Source organism: Pipra filicauda, unplaced genomic scaffold, assembly GCF_003945595.2.
Source record: "Pipra filicauda isolate LSUMZ 115617 unplaced genomic scaffold, ASM394559v2 scaffold581_size553298_pilon, whole genome shotgun sequence".
NCBI lineage: Eukaryota > Metazoa > Chordata > Aves > Passeriformes > Pipridae > Pipra > Pipra filicauda.
In genome coordinates this window covers 394225-417231 of record NW_024104733.1, presented here as the reverse complement: position 1 = coordinate 417231, position 23007 = coordinate 394225, and the positions used below count along the sequence as shown (strand labels likewise).

Genomic DNA, 23007 nt, shown 5'->3' with positions numbered 1-23007 from the left:
GATGCTTCTAGAGACTGAGATGTTTCATCCTGAGTCATGTATACTTCCAGGAGGCCGAAGAGCAGGATGTTGCAGTGTCCCAAGGCTGATGGATTTGCTGACTGTCTGCTCTGAATTATCCAAATTGTACTTGGGAGGGGATAGGGCAGCACAGCTCAACAGAACAGCAGCAAGCACTCAGATTAGCTCTGTAAATCTGTGTGTGTGTGTGCATATCTTCCTTGAAAACAAGCTGACCAGTCAGAAAGGTAAATACGTGGAGTAAGTGAGGCCTCTCAGGCTGGGGATTGTCCCTTTAGCTGTGCTCTGCTTTCCCAGCTGGCCTCAGGAGGCCACATCAATCTTTTAGAGAAGCACAACTGCAAAGCTGAGCCTTCTTGCTTTTGAGAATGAGGTTTTTATGGCGTGAACGGCCTGTGAAGGTGAGGTTGATTTTTCTCCTGTGTTTTCCATCTGTTTTCCGTGCTGGGCTGAGTGCAGCAGATTGTGATCAGCCTTCACTGCCCAGCCTCAGCACACTGACTTTGTCATATTGCCAGGCAGCTTTCACACCCCTGACCCCTCTCCAGAAGGACCTCATGAATTCAGATTCCATGGATTTCCTCCAGTCAGGTTTGTCATGTTCTTACCACGTGGCAGATGTGGCTGGAGCTCTGCACCCCCTCTCCTTTGGGCTCATACCTGCTACATTCACAGCCCAGCACTGTGAGCTGTCTTCTGCCACACAAGTGGACGTGTAGGACTTGTGACCTGCTGCTGCTGATACTCCAAATGTAGCCCCTGCAGCAGCTCTGCATCACTCCCAAAGACCCTGCCAAAGGAGTCCAGCTGCTTTCCCCCCAAAGAACACCATAAACTTGACTGACCCTCCTCATCCAGGTCTCACATTGCAGCCCCACTGCCCAGAGTATTCACTCCTTGATCTGTCATATGCCTCAAATCTGAGATGTCTCATGACAGGACATTAAAAACAAAACTGGAAGGACCAATATGCTAAAAAAAAGACCCATCGTGGGCTTTCTCCATAATATTTGCTGCAATGCATACTTGGAAACTGTATTCTTCTGCCTTCGCAGCTACTTCCCAGCCACGGGAGAAAACTTGGATCAACTAACGCTTTCTCTAAAGGATCAGTGGCGTGAAGTCTGGCCTTTAGCGTCTGGTTTCTCTCCGGATTAGACACATAACGCAGGAAGAGAAATCTGGTGTCCCGCTCCCTCTGCTGGTGCGATGTTTCAGCCATTGCCTTGCGCCAAAGCCGGAGCTGTTCAAGGGCTCCGTTTTCCACCACCTGACCTGGTGATCTCCACTCTTTGGAGACCGATCGCTGCGTCCGAGGAGAAGGCTTCGGAGGGAGAGCAGATCTCTTCTGCAAACAGTTTTCTAGCGAAACCCAGGTCGTTCCCAGGTGGCACAGCATGTTTTATGGCTGTCTCTGAACCTTCTGCTTGAGCCCTGATATTCAGAGGTTTATTTCTGTGCCCACAGAGGGGCCTGCTGCTACCCAAAATTTTCTGCCGGTAATTTTTCCTGCTTCCATGAGCATTTCAAAATTCACGTGTATCATCACACGTCTTCCTTCAAGATCTCCTGCCTTGCTGCTTGTTTCTTTTCTGTACTTCCTTCCTTAGAGGGAGGATCCCAGTGAACACATCTCATTTTCCCTTTCTCACTGGCATTGTGTTTAAAGAGTTTTGAAACTTCTAACAGGCCTGGGCAACCCTTCCAGCCTGATATTCTAGTTTATATAGGGTCTTTGGTGTTTGCATGATCAGAGTTTGCTTTGTGTATCTAACAAACAGGGCTTGTCAAATACCAGCACAGACCAACATATTCAGCAGCCAGAACAAGCTGTCATATTGAAATACTGACCCAGATAACATCAAAACTGTTTGCTATTCATCACATAAATTATTAAATCTCTCATCAGGAACAGACTCAGCTGTTAATGTTTTTTAGCTTAATATATTATTTTTAAATCATAGCACTGTTTGCTGATTTCCAGAGTACTGTAACTTACCATGAATAACGTTTTCAGTGGCTGGAGGTGATTAATTTTCTGCTACTCCCTTTTGCCATACGTGAATATTTGTCTCTACAAAAAAAAACCCAAAAAACCAAACAAAAAAAACCAACCAACCAACCAAAAAAAAACCCCAGAGTTTTCCTTTACTTAGAAAGAAAAAATGCTCTGTTCTTACCCAACACTGCTGGCAGCATCACTTTTCAAGGACAAAAACGGTACTTGGGGTGGCACTGAGATCTACCTGAAAAGAGCACTGGCTCTGTAGGTTTTCTTATTTTGTTTTATATTTTTTTTGTACGATAACCTAATGATATTTTGCAGAGGTCACACTACATGTCAAGAAACCTTCTCCTGTCAAAACCAGGACAGAGCTGTGTTTCTGTTTCAAGTGTAACATGGAAGTGACACATCTTTCAGCATAATCTCTAAAAGAAATGAATTTACTAATCCCGGGGCTGTGACTATCATACTATTGAAATTTAGAGCAGTAATAACCATTTTCTACCATTTGATGTGAAGAATAACTGGCCTTCCAGCCATTTTCCTTTGTTTGTAATAAATTACCTCCCTGCCAGCTATTCAATTGTGGTATAAATCAAAAGTTTCCATTTCAAGGAGATGTTGTGTGTATCCGAAACTTCTGTTGCTACTCCCAATTTATTATACGGAAAATAGGGACCATTAAGGTCAAGGTTACAAAGCCAAGCACTAAGAGGTTCAGAAGCACCAGGCTTCAGGTTGTCTGTGTCAGCAGGACTGTGCTGGGTGGACTTTTACCACCTGTGAAATCATGCCTGGAACCCAAACTGCTGTTATGAAATGGCTCTGGCAAGAACATCTGCCCTGTGCAACTGCTCAGCTTCTGAAAGCTGCTATTTATGTTAAAGTTATGTTATGTTGAAGTTATTTATGCCTAGTTGAAATGATGGTTCTTCCTCCCCATCCTCTTCTTTTCCTTTGACTTAGAGACAGACCATCCCTCATCCTTCCCACCACACACATCCCCTCTCACATCTCTAAGACTTATTAAGTAGCACAGCCTCAGAGCTATCTTTTACTTATCCTGCTGAACATAAGCCCATATTCCATGAAATGACTGCATATTTTTCCCTCTTACCTCCTGGAGGTGCTGACAGTGGGGAACAAGACAGCGAGTCACTATTTTTCCACGCCCTGTGTGAGAGCTGAGCCCCTGTTTTCCGCACAGCACCAAACCTCTGCACTGAATAGAACACGAATAATTCCCTCTGGGACTTTTCTGGGACGCTCATCACAGGAGAAACTGGGAGTTTTGCAAACCAAGTGCAAGAGTCACTTTTTAGTCTTTGCCTTCACAACACACCATTAGCACCAGGAGTCCTTGCTGCCCTCGTTTCACACACAGGGAAGTAGGTGCAGGGACAAAGGTGCCAATTTCCCAGATGTTTAATTGTGTTTTAGCACTTTATGTGTTCAAGGCACAGCTCTCAATGGCTCCAGTGGTAGCTTGGAGAGCCCAAGACACCCAAAAATCAGGCCTAGTGTGTGTTTGTGGGGACCTCACAAAATAAATCACTGATAATCACTGACCACAGGGGAAAACGCGGGATAAGAAACTTGTTTGCCATTCCTCCTCCTGCTTTGGTTGCCTTGCCATGGGATGCTTGGCAATGAAACACTAACAAAGGCTTTATTTTCTGAGACAAATCTCAATCTCTTTACAGAATTGCAGCCTGATGCTCACCTGAGAGACCAATGATTCTGTGACAGCGTCACTCCGTGGGATACAGGAGAAAAACCAGAGGCAAAATGATATGGTACAAAGACACAATCATATCTGTGTTTAAAAAAAAAAACACAAACATAAATACAAGCAGCCACTGGAGAAAGTAGCCTCAAACTGCTACTTAAGAGATTACAAAAACATCGAAACAAACCTGGCAGAATCTGTAATACACAGAACTACTCCACCTTCCTCCACTCCCTTCTGGATATGCTGCTTATCTTTCCAGGACACAGACTGCTGTTCCTGTGCTTTTCCAACACTGAGCCAGAGAATCCAGCTTTTTGCTGACTTGGTCACAAACTGGGCTCACCACCTCATACCTGAAAGAATTTCTCTTCCTACAAACCTTGTGCAAGTCAGTTCCAAGGAGAACTTGTCAGAGAGGGTAGAAGAATTATCACACTTTCCTTTAGCTGTTCCTTTAGCCTAAACCAGACCTTTGCATTCCTGCTGCAATCAAGGGAGAAAGATAACCAGTTCCAGAGGATGCTTCATCCCATCCTGGTGCCAGTGCCTCAGACAAGTGGCAGGATATTTTTCCATGTGATTGCTAAGCTGCATCTAAAAGGACTTTTCTTCCCTGAATTCTTTCAAGGTCTGTAGGCATTTCTATAAGCAATGTTTTACAACAACAGGTTCCTCACATTAAAATGCCTATTGTGAAAGGAAATTTATTTTGTTGCTTTAAAACCTCCCACTTGACCACTTGATAGTGCCCCTTGATCTCCTCATTATGAGAAAAGGGTTGAACTGTTCCCTTAAATCTTCTCCAGGCTACTGCTGTTTTCACGGGTCCATCATGTTCTCTCCCTTTTAATCTCTGCTCCAGGCTGAAGGGTCTTATTTATTTCCCTTTTCCTTAAACAGAAGTTGTATATCTTTGGCCATCTCTGATGTCCTTCACTGTGTCTTCCTCCAGCTCTTTCCTGAGATGTCCTTTTTGGGCTGGGAGAGCAGCCCTGCACACAATGTGACTGCAAACACCCTGTGGGGCTGCAGAAAATGCCAAGTGATAGTTTCTGATTTCTTATTTAGTCTTACCAATAACCCTCCCATGATGTTTTCCTTTTTGAACACCTCTGGGTCTGGAAATATTGCCACAGCTGGAAGATCTCTTCTGGATGGTAGCAGTTAATTTAGAGTTTTTAATTAACATTTTGTAACTCTATATTCCCTTGCATGTCATCTTGCATTTTTACCATCTCATTAGTATCTAAAGATCCTTTTTTTACTATTTTCTCTGCATTTTTACCACCCTGAGGAGAAGGATCCTTGATGACACCCTTAATAGATGCCTTTTAGCCTCATGTCTTAACAGGTGTTCTAAGGAAGATTAAACAAAAAAGTTACCAATCAAAAATCTCTGAAAGCAACACGATAATTTCCATGAGTTGTGACTCAGGGGAAATCTTTGGCTGTCAGTGTGACTTCAGGCCAAATTTCAACTCTTCTTGCCTCAGGCTTCCTCAGCTGTAAAACAAAAGATGCATTTATAGTGCATATGTGAGTCTTGGCCAGTCTTTTCTCCTGGAGATCTTCTGTACAAATCAGTAACTGTTTACAGGACCCAAATTTTGGTGTGTTTGTGATCTGAACTAATAGATTTTATCTAGAAATTGTTTCTGAATAGACATAAAAATGACAACTACTTCTTTTAAGGGAAGAGTAATCCCATATAGAGGAAGGCAGCACCAGTTCATTGCTCTTCTTGCTTCTCCAACAGTGACTCTGCCAAACGAAATCCACCACAGAAACTCTCTGTGCAGAGTTAAAGTGTTCAGTCAAGAATTTCTTCCTAACATCTAATCTAAACCTGCCATTTTTCGGCTTGAAGCCATTCCCCCTTGTCCTGTCACTCCAGGCCTTTGTCCAAAGTCCCTCTCCAGCTCTCTTGGAGCCCCTTTAGGTACTGAAAGGCTATTTTTCCCTTGCTTCCCTGGCTATTTCCCTATTATTCCCCAGCTACACCGCACAGTTTGACAAAGCCAGTCTTTCCAAGCCTTTGTTTCAAGACTCTCTTGCACTGAGGGAGATTTGGGAGCAATTACAGTGGCTTTTACAAACTAGTCATTTTTCTATTTGCAGGTCAGATACTGATAGTAAATATGACAAAGGGGCACTAAACCTTTAAGTAGCTCAAAATATTGCTGTGCTCAAAGCAAGGCAAACTGAAAGAGAAGTCAGAAGAATCCTTATGCAGACCACGTTATCAGGAACATTTAAGGGGACTGCATTTATAAAGGAAATTCTTACAGTCAGTTATTAGCCAATAAGTGGGGCAGTTCATTGGCAAAGACACAGAAATACACAGCAGGCTGCTGGAGCTCTTAGGGAAAATACAATTAACTTGGTAACCAAATTAAATATAGTAGATCTATAACAAGTGTGAGCAGCTTATAGTAAACCCAGAGGGAGTATTAAGAATTCAAGCCATCAATCATCACAGCGTGCAACCACCCATGGACAGCATTTCTAAGAACCTGTTTGTAATTTTATGTCTGTTCCAGTTACTGTATGAATAAAGATGATCTTTGGTTGACTTTCACTGCTATGGCTCCTTGGATTTCAGTTAGAAATACTTCTTCACACTAGTTATTTCATTTCACATTTGGATATTCTTGGTCTTTGCACACATATTAAATGTTGCAGTGTTGTAGCAAACCCCTCAGACTATTTCCACCTCTGCCAAATGATCTTTGACAAGGTTTTCACCAAAATGCGACTCACTTTTTTCATCTATAAAATGTGGATTATGACATTACTTCCAGTTATGAATTGACTGGATACCTAGGGCTGCTTAATGGAAATGTGTTGGTAGTGCTGCAGCCATCTCTGCTTTTACTTAATCTAAAGTAATGATGAGCAATGCCACAAACTTGATGGAGTTTTTATGGTCAAATCCCAACAGAAAAGAAGATGCATCTCCAATCATTCTAAAAAAAAAAATAATAAAATTTCCATGATATGATTGCAGCTTGCAGAAATTAATGCTGTGTAAAAAAATTGCTGCCTGCTATGTCCTACTATGATAATCAAGTTTAGGCTCTGCAGTGGTGATTTGGAATTACAACACATTCCCTCAGTAACTTGTCATTCTCCACACATCCCTTCTCCAACACAGGGACAGAAAAAACTCGCCCTGTCTCGGCCCTCTAAGGAGACTCTTGAACTCCAACCATGAGAGCCACCTCGAGGTGACCTCAAAATACTCTTTAACTACTTTAACTGCCCTCACAGGTATGGATCAATTCACTTTCCTCATCCTGGATGAAGCTCAGCACTGAGGAGAGTTGTGGTACCTGAGTGCTCTGGTGCTGCCAGCCCAGACACTCACAGCCCTGGCTAGACTGAATTTTTCCATAAGCTACCCTGGAAAATGTAATCCCTTCTTCTTTCTGTTCAAGATCCCATTATCCCAGGGAGCCTGAAGTGTCTTTAAGTGGAATTCTCAAGCTGTGGTTCCAAAAGATACTGAGTGGTTCTCCTTCCTAAGATCACCTCGTACTTCCAGAGCTCTCCAGGGATGTGCAGCCCTGGCCCATGCTGGTTCCCTTGCCCCAAAGAAACATGGAGAAAGTGCAGTTGCCAGGAATTCTTACAAGGGTGAGGAGACTTGTTATGACCCAGAGACTGAAAAACTGCAGAAGGCAAGAGCATGCACCTGGGAGGAGAATTATGCTGAGGCCAACACTGCCACTTCCCTGGCAGCTTCCCAGCTCCTCAAATTCCCAGCTCCTCCTCACTGTGCCCAGGGGCTGGCAAGGGTCTGATGAGCCCCTGCCACGTAGACAGCCCTGAGAGGCAGCCATGGTCTGGGAAAGAAGGTTTGGACTTCTTTTCATATCCATCTCCATTCACAAATCAAGGATAGTGAAAATTCCCACAGTAGGAGTGTTTTAAACTCCTGACAGTCTCCACCCAGTGCAGTTCCAGGGAGGAGCTGTTAATCTCCCAGCAAGGAGGGTAACCTGTGGGAACTGCATGATGAGGATCTGAGGAGATGCACTGAAAGTGTTTGCTGGAGTTGTTTTGATTCCAGCACTGTGTTTCCTTTGGAAATAGGGATCAAAGGCACACACCCTCCCCGCAGTTTCCTCTCTGGGTCTGCTCTGTAATCACCCAGAAAAACATAAAGAAAGAAAACTGCCACAGCACACTATCCATCAGTATTCCAAAGCCTTATTCAGGGGAAAGCTTGCACCAGTTGCTCTTCTAGGGAGACAAACCAAATATTTCCAGTCTTCATGCCCCATGCATTTGGAAAACACACATGTTGACTCAGTTCTCTGGGACCAGGGGCTGCTCATGCACATAAGCCAGAAAGTCCTTTTGTAGGTCAACCCTCAATATTTCTCTCATGTATCCTCTAGAGGCTGCCCAAAAATTCCCTGAGAGTTATGGAAAGCTGTGTGGATCCTCTTCTGTGCAAAGGTGTTCCAGAAAAACAGGTAAATAAAGTCATGACACTTTGCTACTTACTCTCTTCAGGGAAAGCCTGTGCTGCTGCTCAGACTTAGTGGGGACTCTCCTTACACTTGGTAGGTTTTTCAGAGCAGCAAAATAATCCTGTTGCCTTCAGAGCAGGCACAACCACATCAATTAAAGAAAAATAATATGCATGCTTTCACGGAAATGTTGAGCTGTCAGAGCAGAGCAGGTCACAGTAGCATTTGATCTATAGGCTCAAAAGATCCTATATATATAGATCCTATAGTGGACATCATGTCCTCTATGGGCACTTATGTGCCTCTTTTTGTCCGCACCCAGCAAATTATTGCTCTTTGCAGTCATTATTTTTTTTAAGGTCTCTGTGCTTTTAAATAGACCATTAAAATAATGATTCAGGCTCCAGCCTCACCAAGAGCTGCCACAAGTGGACAGATGGGCTGCAAGGACAGTGTGAACGGGCTCTGTGGCCGTGACAGCATTTGGTGACATCCTGCTGCAACGTCCCCCTCCCAAACGAGAGCTTCTCCAGGAGAGCAACAGAGCACAGCTGATGGAGACAAGCTGCTCCCAGCTCCTCAGCAGCATTCCCTGAGCTGTGTGCAGGGTGTTTGCTGTGCCCTGAAACACAAACAGCCCAGAGCCAGCACCCAAGGCCTCAGTGACACCCAAGGTCTCCAGGCCCACGGCTGAAGCCGTGATAGCACATAAACCCCAGACTGGGCCAACCCCCTTATTTTTCCTGGGATATTTTCCCTTCCTTACATCCCACAGATCATTCAAGCGTCTCTCTAGCAGAGACCGTCACAGGTTGCCCAGAGAAGCTGTGGGTGTCCCATCCCTGGAAGTGTTCAAGGCCAGATTGGATGGGGCTTGGAGCAACCTGGGCTAGTGGAAGGTGTCCCTGCCCATGGCAGGGGGGTTGGAACAGGGTGATTTTTAAAGTCCCTTCCAAAAAAACCATTCTATGATTCTGTGACACCATGTCACCACCCAAAGTTGTTTCATGAAGGGAACCCATCAGGCCACCACCTCCCCACTGCCCCGACACCACCGTGGATCCCAAATCAGCCTCATCTGCAGAGGAGCGTGGGATGCTTGATGAGCCAGGAGGAGAAGTGAGAGGCAGATCTGCTCTCCCTTCTCTGTCTGTGACTTGCACTTTCAACGTGCTGCTGAACAAAGAAAGGGGTCTCATTTGCCTTGAAGCAGTGGGAGTTTGGGATCTGTGCAGCCTCTCCTTTTCCCTTGAAAAGCACCTGTTAATAGAGAGGAGTTGGAGGGGAGCAGCAGACAAAGAGACATCACAAGTACGATCCTCCTCGGCAGTGGCACTGCCACTTGCCAGGAGGGTTTCTCTTGCAGCCCACGCCTGTGATGTGCTATTATATTTTATGAAAAGAAGGGAAAATGTCAAGTTTAGAACACCTCGGCTATTTCCAGAGGTTTAATGCTATTACAGCTCGGAGATGACACTCTGTAGAGGCTGCTGCCTGTTCCCAAGCAGCAATTCAGGGGCCAGCTCTTGAGGAGTCACCTAAGCCAAAATAAAACTGATCCCAGGCTAACACAGAAGCTCCCTATTTTAGTTCATTTCATCCATCAGGGCCCCCCAGATCTCACCTTGAAGTGTCAGTTGTTGTTCAGAGCACACCCTGGGCTGTATAAACCAGGAGGGGATGTTGAAGGGCTCTCACCTCCTGTGACAGTTCCCACACTCTGGCATCCCAAAGGCACCATCCCCAGGGCAGCCTCCTCCTCTGTGCCCCGAGCAGCTCCTGCTGAATCCCCAGGGAAGCCCATCCAGCAGAAGGATGCTGCCCACACAGTGCCGTGTGCTGGGTGGGTGCATTTGATCCCTGCGTGTAACACCCTCCCTGGGTGGCTGCTCCCAGGGCTTTACTGCAAACAAGCTGCCACCCAAGCCACCAAATTTGTTGTCCTGCACTTAACTCATTTTCCTGTTGCATCTGCAGCAACACGACAAACTAATGCCTCATTTCCTGCATCCTGGGTCACTCCCCAGCTAATGAGCCGTCATTCCCTCTCGAAAGGAGTTTAAAAATGATCGATTAAACCATTTGCTTTGTGGTCCATTATGAGATACTCCAGGTATCCACTTCAGCATCCAATTTCTCAGAACACCAGCACAGCAGCAACTCCCTTCTCATCAGGGATATTATTCCAAAGGGCAGAATAATCCCACGTCACACACAGGTTTTCCTTGCAGCATTTGAGAAGAAAGACCCTTTAATCTGAAATGTGATACATCCTGATCAGGTACAGGGAGGGGGAAAAAAAAGAACCAGATAAGAGAGATTTTGCTTTCATGTGGCTGCAAGACAAATCATCATCCAGGGCAAGTAATGGGTTGTAACTGTAAGTCCCCTTTGAGTTTTCCAGCACATCAGAGACCATGAGGGCTGAGATTGCTCGATAGCTACTGCGCCTTCCAGGCTCCAATTACCCTTCTCCCTGCTCTCAGTATCAAAGGCAAAAAAAAAAAAAAAAAAAGCTTTCTTCACACTAAATGATCTGCAGAGTGGAGCCAGATGGGCAAAGGGAGTTGGAGAAATTATCATGGGCTCTGCTGTGCCCAGGTCTCATCTATTTCTTGAGCTCCTTCCAGAGGAGGAAGCGCGTTCGGAAGGTGTGGGACTGAAGGTGCTGCTTTCTGCACACACCCTGTGACGAGCTGGTTATGAGCTTGAGGGAAAAATAAAATTCATCTGTGCTCAATTCGTTCTTTGGACGCTTCAATATATCACAGAGGAAGGAACAAACTGCAGAGAAAAACCTTTTTGTCTTCCAACGCTGCACTTCCACTTAGGAAAAACACCCTGCAACAGGGACTGTCATTGGCAGATGGACATGAGCACGTCAGCAGAGCCATTTGCTCTCATAAACAGTGAAAATCAAGGCTGATGAAATTAATTTGCTGGTGGATCACCCAGCAACCCTTGGGCATGTGAACTTCAGCCTCCAGTGTCCCAGCCTGAGTCCATCACACTCTGCTGCTCTTCTAGAAGCAGAGACATCCCTTCATGAACTCTTCCTCCTTAAATGGGTTTCCCTCCTCCTCTGCAGTGCAGGACCTGCCAGGATGCTCAGCCATGTCAGGCACTTGTACTATCAAAGATGTGCCCTCTCCATCTATTAAATCAACACACAGTGAATTAGGGGAAGGTGTCCCTGCCCAAGCACTTCACACTTGTAGTGCCTCTTGTAGTTTACATGGTCATGCAAATGTTTCTGTGACTGCCTAAAACATGGCAGGTCCAGCCAGCTCTGTTACGATGTCCTGAGTTTTGCTGGATGCAGGTTTAAATTAATCCTTGGCACTGGCAGCATTTCCAGTGCTTAGGTTCACTTGCTAAATCTGGGCTGATCACTACACAAATTCACTTCTCCACTGCACCAATTCTTGATGACATATGTACTTATTTACTGCTGACTAAACCCAATATTACATATATTGCTTCAGTTCTGTCTCACAAGCAGTGGCCATAGGTTTGTAAGCTCAAGAACAGCCAGGTAAGCAAGAGCCTCTCCTTCACTCTTCTTCAGAGCCAATCTTCAGCCCATGAAATATCACTAACATTTTATTTCCATAGTGTCAGCTGAGATCCCTCCTCTGCAAAAGATTCCCAAACCGTGGTTTTCCCGTGTGCAGCAGTGTAAGGGGGTTTGCTACGGCAGCAGAGCTCACGAGCAACTCACACTAAGATTTTAGCTCCAGGTTTCTGTCAGACTGGGGTATCTACAAAATAGAGTCTCTGTGTGGGCTCTAACAGTGCTCAACCCGTATGAATTTCCCAACCCCCACATGCTTAAAGCCCTCTCTGGTCCATGGCACATTTGCAGACTCTACACTTCCAGTGCCCTGGGCCACCACATGCCTGTAGATGAAGATGTTATAAGGTAAATGTGAAATAATAAGATAGTTTTCTTGTTCTTTGTCACCTCAAAGTCTGTATGTGCCATCCAAAAAAAAACCTCCATGTATCTTCTGGCTTAGTGTTTCCACAGCCTCATCTCATTTCTACACCCAGATGTCTCAGGGCAAGTGTGTATTTTTAAGCCCAGTATGCTGACAGTAAAACAAATATCCAATTAAATACTTACTTTTAGCAGATGCTGTACAGCTTGCATGCAGCCAAATCCCTTTATTGGCCTTGCATTTTTCATGCTATTAAACCACACTCCACTTTCAATTTTAGAGGAAAGTCTTCTTTATCAGGTGCTCACCAGCTTATCCACTGCTGTTGAGCCTTTAACAATTCACTGACCTCTCCCCTGTTCTGCTGGAAACAAGGATGGACTTGGGTTATTTCTCTTGGCTCTTTTGTTTATTTGTTTTGTTTTTACAGAGAAAAATTTAACTATGAATTCTAAAATCCTTTGGCTTGGAGCTAGGCATGCAAAGTCACCCCTGCACGTCCCAGAGTTACCGTCCTGTGAAACCATCTGGAGAAGTTACAAGCACAGCAGCCTCTGTGCCACTGAGAAGACGTGGTGTCTACCACAATCCAGCCTCCATCCACGCAGCTCCAGAGCCACCAGCAGGTCCCCCATGTGGAGACCTCATTGAAGCTTCCCTGCCAGTGTTATGAAGGTTACAGGGAAGGTGATGCTCGTGTGATGCCACCACAGAGGGGTCCAGTTTTGTGCTCTGCCCCATGAGCTCAGCCCCAGGTCCCTGTGCAGAGATCAGGGGTTGGTGTTATGTGTGGGGCAGAGATCATTCATCAGCCAGCTGAAATATCTCACACAAAAACACATGGATGTGTCACCCCTGTAATTTTTTTTTCTCACTCACAGCACCCTGGAGCTGTAAAGTGGCCACGTGAAATGGCCCACGTAAAGCTGTAAAGTGGGAACTCATTTAGCACCTGAGAACATCACCCCCTGTGGAGGAGATTAAATGTCATCCTCTGGATTGAGTTTGACACAAAAAACACTTACTTTTGGCACCACGAGTTAAAAAGTGCTTTTATCCCACGCTGAGGGACAGCTGATAAAACTGAGCAGGGAGTTGTGTGAGCAACCAGAGGCTTTTGGCAGGGAGGAGATAACTGCAGCCAGGAGCAAAGGGGTGCACAGTTTCCCCCTCCTCCAGCCCCCTGGCAGTGACCTCCTGCCCAACAGACAGATCCTGTGAGCGGGTTTGAAAACCCTTTCCATCACCTACAGCAAGAACAAAACACCTGACAAACCTCCACCACCATTTTTCATGCAGGCACAGCACGATTCTCTCTCATTCCAGCCCGAATTCAATGATGCATTTTACTGCCTCCCCCCTTTCCATTTTAAACCCAAGACCAGAGTACCTTTTATGTAGGTCCCTTTAGCCATGGCTGTGTCTTGAATATAATATCAATATTCTCTAGTTAACTCTTCATGCCCAACAGTGCTAAAGTGGGGGCAGCTCCAAATTCCTCTGGGATGCAGGGATTAATGGAGCTGTTGTGTTGTTTAATCTCAGAAACCATGACCCCATCAGCAAACCCCCCCAGCTCCTTCCAAATTGCCTCGTTTGTCACCACAAACCAGTCCTGGATGTTCATGCAACAGTGCAGCTCGCACCTTATAACAAAAATCTAATTTCTGGGTACTCCAGTTGAATTTCAGTCTGTATCCAAGTGAAATTTAACCAGACTGGAGTGTAATGCAACAAACCAGTGGAATGGAAGGATGTTATTCGCTATTTTTTATTACTAAAAATGCAAAATGTAAATAATCTGGAAAAAAAAAATAATCAGAAGCCCTGAAATTGCTTTCATAAGTGAAGAGTAAGTTATGGAAAGAATAAAGTACAACTCTGTGGGCAGATGATCTCCAGAGGCAAATCAATAAGTTTTAAAGGGCATATTGACCAGTAAGAATGAACCTTCGTAAAAGAGCTAAAAATGAAAACAAAGCTAGTCCTCAAGTTATTTAAAACAAGGATTTTCAGCCTCTTGATATAAAGTACAGTTAAGTGCAGTGATTTAAACATTTTCACTGCAAAATCCCGGGTCAGGTTACAGCCTGATGCTGGCAAATGTTTTCATTATGGAGACTTTCCTTGTGTAATAGCAGATGTTTTAAATTTGCAGCAGAAATTCTTGGTTTATTTCTGAATATCCCCCTTGTATGAATAAGGTCATACTTTTGCAGGGGTTTTCTTTCCTCCTTCTTACCACATTACCAATTTGCCCTCCATTAAAGAGAACAGTGTAAGTGAACCCCTGTTAACATTGGCCTTTTTCTCATCACCCACCTCCATTTCCTCTGCTTCAAATGAAATGAAATCATCAGTGAAGAGCCTTGTTGACTGCAGTTTGTCCTTCCAGTCATTTTGTTTGAAAGATTTGGAAAATGCAGCAGCAGCAGTACCTGGAAGCCGTGCTGGGCACCCCACGGGTCCCTTTCCAATGGAGATTTATTTCCTGCTGGACTCATGGGATTCAGGAGGAGGATGCTGGAAACACTCACGCACTTGGCACACCAGGCTGGACCCGGCATCCTGCCCTGGGTGTCAGATGTGGCTTTGGAGGAAAACATTTATTGCTTTCCCTCCAGTGCCTTCATTATCCATCATACTGAAACAAAGGCTCTGTCAGGAGGCTCTGGAAACCTCCAGGAAGGGTGGGTAAGGCTCCACTCCTGAGTGCTGGCACCAACACAGCGGTTAACATTTCCCTTCATGCACAATGTGCAAGACCCAGGACCTTTCCAGGGGTATTTTTGGAAAGGGACGCTCCAGAGCTGCCATCCAATTCTATTTATGTCCCTCCACGGACCCCTGTGTTGAAGCTGCATCAGCAGCCCAGCAATGCCAGCAGTTGGTCAGGTCTCTGGCAACTTTTTAGCATCAGAGTGAGAGAATCACAGAATTATTAAGGTTGGAAAAGACCTCTGAGATCATTGAGACCAACCTAACAGTGCCAAGCCCACCAGTAAATCACGTCCCTAAGCATCACATCTACACCTTTTTTGAACACTTCCAGGGATGGGGACTCCACCACTGCTCTGGGCAGCCTGTTCCAACGATTGAACACCCTTTCTGTGAAGAAATTTTTCCTAATATCCAATCTAAACCTCCCCTGGTGCAACATGAACTCGTTTCCTCTTGCCCTATTTCTTGTTACTTGGGAGAAGAGATCGATTCCCCCTCGCCCATCAATATTCCTGCCTGGACATCAAGGATCTTCTTTCAGCCCCAGAATGAAATTGTAGGTGTCAGCCAAAGGCTGGATCCACCAACTACAAGGCATGGAGCTGGTCTCACACCTTGTCTGTCTCAGGGTTGTCCCCATCGAGGACTAAGCAGCCCGTGAGCCGTGCCAAGAGGGTTTGTGTTCTCCTCTTACTTCTCTGATGGGAAAAGCAGAAACACCAGCATTATAACCCAGCCCATTCCAACAAGGAGCCTTTTGCTGGACAGAAGGAGAGTGGTACACTTACACTGCTCTGGGAAGAGATTTTCACAATTTCCCATCCTACCTTTGGGTTCTGCTTCAAAGACTTTGCTCCCAGAGCCCCATCAAGGATCCCTTTTGTGTGTCCTTCAGCAGATTCCGCAGGCAATAAGCCTTATGTTACACAAGGGGTAAGACTCTGGGAAACTAGACTGAGAAAAGACCTGAGTCAAAGCAACTTGGAGTAAATTAGAAATAAACTACTGTGCCAGGCAGGTGGAAGATTTGTGTGGCAAATACCACGTGGATCTGTGGAGCACAGAGTGCCCAGCACTTACCATTAGGAAGGGATTTCCAAGGGTGGAAATGCTTCTGCTGGGAAGTGCCACCCTCCCCTCTGCTGACTCCCTGCTGCTGGCTGAGACCCAAACCCCTTCCTTAGGAGAGCACCACCATTGGGGAAAAAGGGAAAACCACCACAAACCTTGAGCAAGTTGAGAGTCAACATCCCTGTGCACTAAATTTTTGCCCATTGAGGTCCAATCCTAAAGCATTTATAACTCCCACATGCACTGGGGATTTCAAAGGTGGAGGATGAGACTTGCCTCAAAATAAAGGAGTTTTTTGTGCCTGGCCCCAAGCACAGACCCTGGTGGGCTCAGGCACAGCGGTGACAACCACTCACGGGTGGCTTTACCACCACAGCACACAGGGAATGACTTTTGGTCTGTCCTTCCAAAATGCATCAGTCAAAACAACCCCAAGTTGGGCTGTCAGTGTTCCTCTGCACGATCAGCGTGCTGCTTGTGACTGAATTAAGCTGAGCCTTGTGCCAGACTCATTTCATGCTTTGCTCAGCACCAGGGAACCCCACACAGGGCAGGAACCCCAATGGATGTCCAGGATATCCAGCTCATCCCCTCCATCAGGGCACATATAACCTGCATATGCAGGTTTTCTGCAGCCTTAGAACAGCTCCACACATGCTTTTCTTGTTTGTTTTGTTTTTTGTTTTTTTTTTTTTTTAATATGGTCTCTCTCCTCTTCCCAGTTTTCACAAACCCCTGGCTTGGCTGGCAGAGTCAGGCATATTAGAAGGAGACAGGCTGATGGGCAGAGGCTCACAGAGAGTAATTTCCTTAGGAAACAAACCTATGGGGGAAAAAAAAAACCATTGTCATTGTTTATCTTCTTTCAGCAGGTTTTGTTTTTTCCACTGGAAAAAGCCAGCAATGCAGCAAACAGCTTCATGAATATACAGATTGTTTTTGGCAACTGCCAATTAGCAAAGAACGTGTTCGTGCAATCCCCAAACAGCTATTTCCCTGGGAATACCTTGTTTTGAACAAGCCACTTTCCATTAGAGAAAATACACACAGTGACAAATAGATCTCGTTGGCTCTTATTAGCAGAGGGAGAGGGGCAGGCAGCCCCCACCACTGGCTGTGCACTGGGAGGGCTCACATTCCCACCCTGGGACCTCCACGGCAACGGGATGTGCACCCAGCCCCTGTTCTCACGTGCAGGAACTCAGTGCATGCAAAGACATCTGCAAACAGGGCACTGGGAGGACAATTTCAAAGCCAGCCCATACACCTTTTACTCACTCCCAAGTCCTTCTGATCCTGCTGCTTGGATCGTGGGTCCATGGAAGGGTGTGCAATGAGGACTTGGGGGAGTTGGTGGGTGAGTGGCTGGACGTGACCTGGCAATGGGCACTGGCAGCCCAGAAAGTCAACTGTGTCCTGGGCTGCACCCCCAGCAGGGTGAGCAGCAGGTGAGGGAGGGGATTCCACCCCTCTACTCTGCTCTCAGGAGACTCTACTTGCAGTGCTGCACCCAGCTCCAGAGCCTCCAACAAACCATGGAGCTGCTGGAGCGAGTCCTGAGGAGGCCACAGAGATCCTCAGGGGGCTGGAGCCCCTCTGCTCTGGAGACAGGCTGGGAGAGCTGGGGGTGTTCAGCTTGGAGAAGAGAAGGCTCCAGGGAGACCTCAGAGCCCTTTCCAGTGCCTAAAGGGGCTCCAAAAGAATTGGAGAGGGACTTCAGATAAGGGCCTGGAGTGACAGAACTAGGGAGAATGGCTTCACCCTGACAGAGGGCAGGGTTAGATGGGATATTAGGAAGAAATTCTTGGCTGTGAGGGTGGTGAGCCACTGGCACAGGTTGCCCAGAGAAGCTGTGGATGCCCCATCCCTGGAAGTGTTCCAGGTCAGGTTGGATGGGGCTTGGAGCAACCTGGGATAGTGGAAGGTGTCCCTGCCCATGGCAGGGGGTTGGAAAAAGATTGCCTTTAAGATCCCTTCCAACCCAAACCATTCCATGACTCTGTGATCCTACAAATACTCACCTGCAATAAGGCAGCTTTTATGAAACATTTGCAGCACCTACAACTAACACTCAAAGCTCACCAGTGCTGTATCACTGGGGTCTTGAAAGGCTTGGGCACAGACCTTTTGCTCATGGGACAAAACAGAAAGAAAAATGTCCTGGTGTGCACAGAGAGACCTCTGGCCATGTGGAAAGTCAGTATTGGGGCTCATTCCTGCTACTGCAAAACACATCAAGGGACTTTGCCATAGGCTGTGATGAATAACACCCCAAACACCTACCTCCTGGTAAATCCTACCCAAAAAGTCCCAGGCTGAGGTTCCCCAGGGCTCCTATCACCCCTGCAAGCCCAGCCTGAGTCCCTGCAGTGTGGAGAAAGAAACACAACACTCAAGTCTTCCAAATGATCCCCTCACAGCTTTACCTGGGAGCCAGTGAATGCCATGAACCACAGACCAGGGAGACAAGGTGCTCAGAGTGAGCTATGATGGACAGCTTTTTATTTCCCAATGTTTTCATTTAACAAAGTGTTACATTCCATAGTTACAGTATGAGGAGTTGTTCCTGTCCAAAATAGAAAAAAAACCACGAGGAAGCATGAGGACTGCTAACATCACTCTATGGAAGCAGTGCAGTCCAGAGAAACCTCACCAGGGGGAACATCTGGCCTCAGAGACACCTTTAAAAATCAGCAGCTGTATAGAAGAGGTGCATTTCATTAGGGCAAGAGCTGCACACCAGGCTGGTTCCTCCTGTCAGGAATGGGGCTGGAGATGCTGTCGTGTGATGCCTTCAATAAATTCTGGTTTGTGCTATCAGGAAAATGCAAAACAGAGGTGAGTGACTTGTCCTGTGTCAGTCGAGGGGTTATTCTATTGCTGCAGTGAAGTCGCCGTCGCAGCCATCCCAGGGTCACCTCAGCACTCAGGGGCTTGCAGTTCACCCAGCACAGAGGATGAGGATGAGGAGGATCCTTCTTGGTTGCTTTTCCTGCCCTGTCTCTCTCAAAAGAATCTGCTTGTTTGGCAAGCAGAGGTACAGATTAAATCAGCAGAGCATTAAGCCACTGGAGCATCAGCTCCCACCTTAACCCCTCCTCCCCTCCCTCCTGCCATCTCTGTTCAAGGAAATGAATTAAACTCCAGGAGTTGTATAGAGAACAATTTTAAGAGCCCAATCCAAAGTCTCCTGGCCTTGGATGAGAAGGGAAGGAGCTGAATGATGCTTGTGCTTTCAGGACCTTCACAAACTGCACTGATGCGGGGGCACTGCAGGAAACCCTGTCTGTGCTCCAAAGGCTCTCCCACAAGCTTCCCTGGGATCCAAGGCTGGATCTGACTGTCCAGCTTACTTCCAGGTTAAGCTGAAGACATGGGAAGCCTGGTACCTGACCAAAACCAACTATTCAACAAACACCTCCACTTCAAATGGACATCAGCTGGGATCTCTGCACTGCTGAGCAGGTCAGAAATCTGGCCAACAGTAGTCAGCTCTCAGTCAAGGCTCCTTGGTTGGTGTTCAGAGTCAGAGACAGGCCTGGCAGTGAGGATGGACCACAAGCAAAACGCTTCTAGTTACTAACTCTGTCTTCAGCAGAGACCAGAGAGCCCACACTGAACTGTGTATGCAGCTGGATCTGATCTCTCTTTTGGCTACCACTCTCCTGCTTGCCCAGGCTGTCCCATCATACCTTCCATACATCCACTTACAACTATTTGTCAGCCCCACTTGCGGCACTGCTGATTTCCAGCATCCCACCCAGCCTTGCCATGTCCTCTCTGAGGGAAGCCTGGTTCTGAGGACACCAGGGCACCCAGCTGGTGCAGTAAAACCCCACCTTTGTCATTCTGACTGACAGCCTTGCCTTTAACTCCTTAAGCTCATTATGTTGGGGTGGGAGAAGAAAGACAGGGAGACTGATTGCTGCTGCAGAAAGCCAGTGTTTCCCAAGCTGTGGATTTGTTAGCACAACCAGAGGCCATGGCACCTCCCCACCCGCCTTCCCAATCCATCAAACTGACAAGTCATCCATAAAGATCCTCCTGTGCTGCCAGAGCTGGGGTATTTAAACCAGCAGCCTGCAGCTTTGCTCAGCCATCCCTCCTCCTTCTCCTGACGGGCCCAGCAGCTCTGCATTTTACTGGGTACTTAACACAACTTATGCTCCAAGACAGGCCCCCTCTTGCAGAAGCCAAGGCCCTTTATCACTGCTGATTCCCTGTGCCTTCCAAGCTGGACCAGGGTAAAGCACTTCAAGAACACCTTGCAGGTGCCTGAGTCTCATTTCCAGCCTGCCTGGCACTGTTCCTGAAAAACAAGCCTTTCTGAAGATGATCTCCAGCAACCTGGAAGGGAGAAGTCATTTCACTTTGCAACCCCCATCATACCTTGCCAGGAATAAGTCACCAAAAGCCCAAAGGACAACATTTCCTGATTTCCAATGTTGCAAGACAGTCAGCAATGCTCACCTGGACTGTTAACACTTCCTGAGCACCTCCAAGAGACTTAGGAATGAGAAGGAAATAGGGACAGATGAGTCTTGAAGGAAAACTTCATCTTAACTTGGGGTATTGCTTATTATGGGAGAAAGGGGCTTTAATTTTGGGTAGGGGCACCTGGACTTGGTGGATTGCCCCTCAGTGCCTGTTAAAGATGTGGGGCTGATTTTAGCAGGGCAAGATTCTCCTCGTTAAAGTTTCAGGAACAAGAAGGGAGAGATGCACTGTGAGATCTCCCTGTCTGGGAAAGCCTGACCTAGAGGGACTAGGGTATGAAGACCTTCCCCAACATGTTGATGGACCAGTCTCCCCAACCTGCTTCCCACAAACTTGGTGGGATGAATGTGTGAGGGACCACACACAGCTGTTTGAGTGGAAGACTTGCATTAGCAGCATTTTGAAACCAGGTTGTCCCACCTGTCCTTCTCCAGATGGGAGATGACTCAGTAGGTGTAGAGGTAAGGCTCACAGGAAAGTACCTGGCCCCTGAAGAGCATAGATTGTTCAGAGCTGAACATCACATCTGGAGATTTAATGTCCAAAGGAGGTTCTGACCTCCTCAAAGAGACCTCAGCCTGAATAGGGGCTCCTGAATGTCCTCTCTGCCTTGCAATCCCACTCACACTCCCACAAGGCATTTGCTTCCCATCATCAACATCTACCTTTTACCATCTTTCCACCTTCACAAGGAATGACATCCTGCACCTGCCCCTCCTCAAACTCTCCTCCCTCCACTTCTTCAAAGGCTCAGTGGGATTTAACCTCACAGATGTGTGGTCTGCCCTTATTTCTCTGATCAGGTCTCCTCTGGCAACAATCACTGTTCCTTGCATGAAGGATGATTCCCCCACAAAACAGTGATTCCCACCTTGGAAACATGGATGCTTTGCACAAAACATCAGACTGAAGTAATTCCATAACCAGAAGCAGAGATCAAGTAATGCAGCCCCTTTTCTGGCTATTTTGACAGCACTTCTGGGCAAAGCAACATCAGCCTCCCCTGTCTGGTGCCTGTGACATCTCAGGCACTGGCTGTGTCTCCCCCTGTAACCCAGGGCTAGCAGGGCTAACCCAGGCAGCACAGCAGCTTGCCCTCACCCTGTGCCACCCTTGGCTTCACCACCACAACCCCTGAATCCACCTGTCCTACAGTTCCACCTTCCCCCCCGATGGCCAGAGGTTCCCAGTGTGGCCATTTCACATCCCCACAGCAAACACCTCTCCAGCTGTGGCTGCTTTCCCACTCTTAGCCATGAATCCCTCAACACTGACAGTCGCCTGCTCCACAACCTTGAGTGCCTTTCTGTACTCCGTGGTCTGGAGATCAGTTGCCCAGGGAAGCTGTGGCTGCCCCATCCCTGGAAATGTTCCAGGCCAGGCTGGATGGGGCTTGGAGCAACCTGGTCTAGTGGAAGGTGTCCCAGCCCATGGCAGGGGGGTGGAATGAGATAGTCTTGAAGGTCCCTTCCAACCCAAACTGTTCTGTGATTCTATCAGACAAGACCCATCCAAATCCCCCAAAGGTGTTGCTGTTCGTGCAGCTTTCAGGGGCTGAAAATGCAATTTCCAGCGGGACAGATGCTCCACTTTCATCTCTATGGGAAAGCAGCCTTGGAAAGAGATGAACCACTAACTAGTGTCCTTCAAACAGGAGGCAGGAGCTGAGGAAGCCTCTGATCTGCCTGTTCTCTGACCTACACTGACCAAGAGCTGAGAGATCCATGCAAGACCACCCGTCAGTAGGCGAGCGCTGGTATTTATTGTGCTGTAACAGACAGTGCTGGTTGAAAATGGACAGGATTTTTGTGGTGAAATCAAGTGCTGAGGCCATTCCCGTGTGTCTCCAAGCAGTGTGGAGAAGAGCTGAAGGGAGAGAGCAGGGGTGAGAGTCGGGCACCCAAGTGCAGAAATGTGCTTCAAACTGAATCAAGAACACTGTACGTGGGCACTTCTCAGGTGGCCAGGGACACAGTTCAGGTGTACAACTCATTAATTAAGCAGAGCAGCTAATCTTAGCACTAATGAACTCTAGCTCAGGTAATGTAACATTTAAAATTAATTGGACAGCAGTCATTCACAGTAAAGATTTCCATTCCCGGGTTAGGTGAGAGCTATTGTTATGATTAGATTACTGCCAGCCAGGACCAAAACAGTACACCAGGGTGATAGGAAAATAATCATCCATATGGATCAGCTCCAGCTGTAACAAGACGCGCTGTGGATCTGAAATGTGAAATCTCCACTATTGTATCAAACAAACATCACTGGCGGGACACGAAGAGCGTAGCATGCCTTGGTCAGGGCACTGAGCCCTGCTGGGGCCCTGGGGTGGTGGAGAGAGCAGGGATGCAGCACAGAGTCACTTGTTCTTCTTCTCCCTCTCCCTCCCTCCTCGGAAAAGTCACAAGGGCACCGCAGTCCGGTTCAAAATTCGTCTTCGGAGCTGTCAGCCAAGAGCATGACTCGGTCCTGCATGCTGTTAAACTCCCTCTGCTGGGGGGGGAAAAAGAGACATGAAAGAGCTCCACGTGCAAAAAG

The 23007-nt window shown here is 46.9% G+C and overlaps 1 protein-coding gene across 2 annotated transcripts in view; it reads right to left on the bottom strand.

Moving 5' to 3' along the window:
* Positions 1-22187: 22187 nt before the first annotated feature.
* The window catches only part of ARMH4 (armadillo like helical domain containing 4), a 61332-nt gene continuing 60512 nt past the window's right edge, over positions 22188-23007 (bottom strand). Inside the window, exon 8 of one of the 2 annotated variants that reach the window (XM_027718191.2) lies at positions 22188-22962. In XM_027718191.2, the coding sequence (XP_027573992.1) occupies positions 22894-22962 (69 nt within the window). In that variant the 3' untranslated portion in view covers positions 22188-22893. The remainder of the gene's footprint in view (positions 22963-23007) is intronic. The other variant, XM_027718192.2, reaches the window with a different exon arrangement.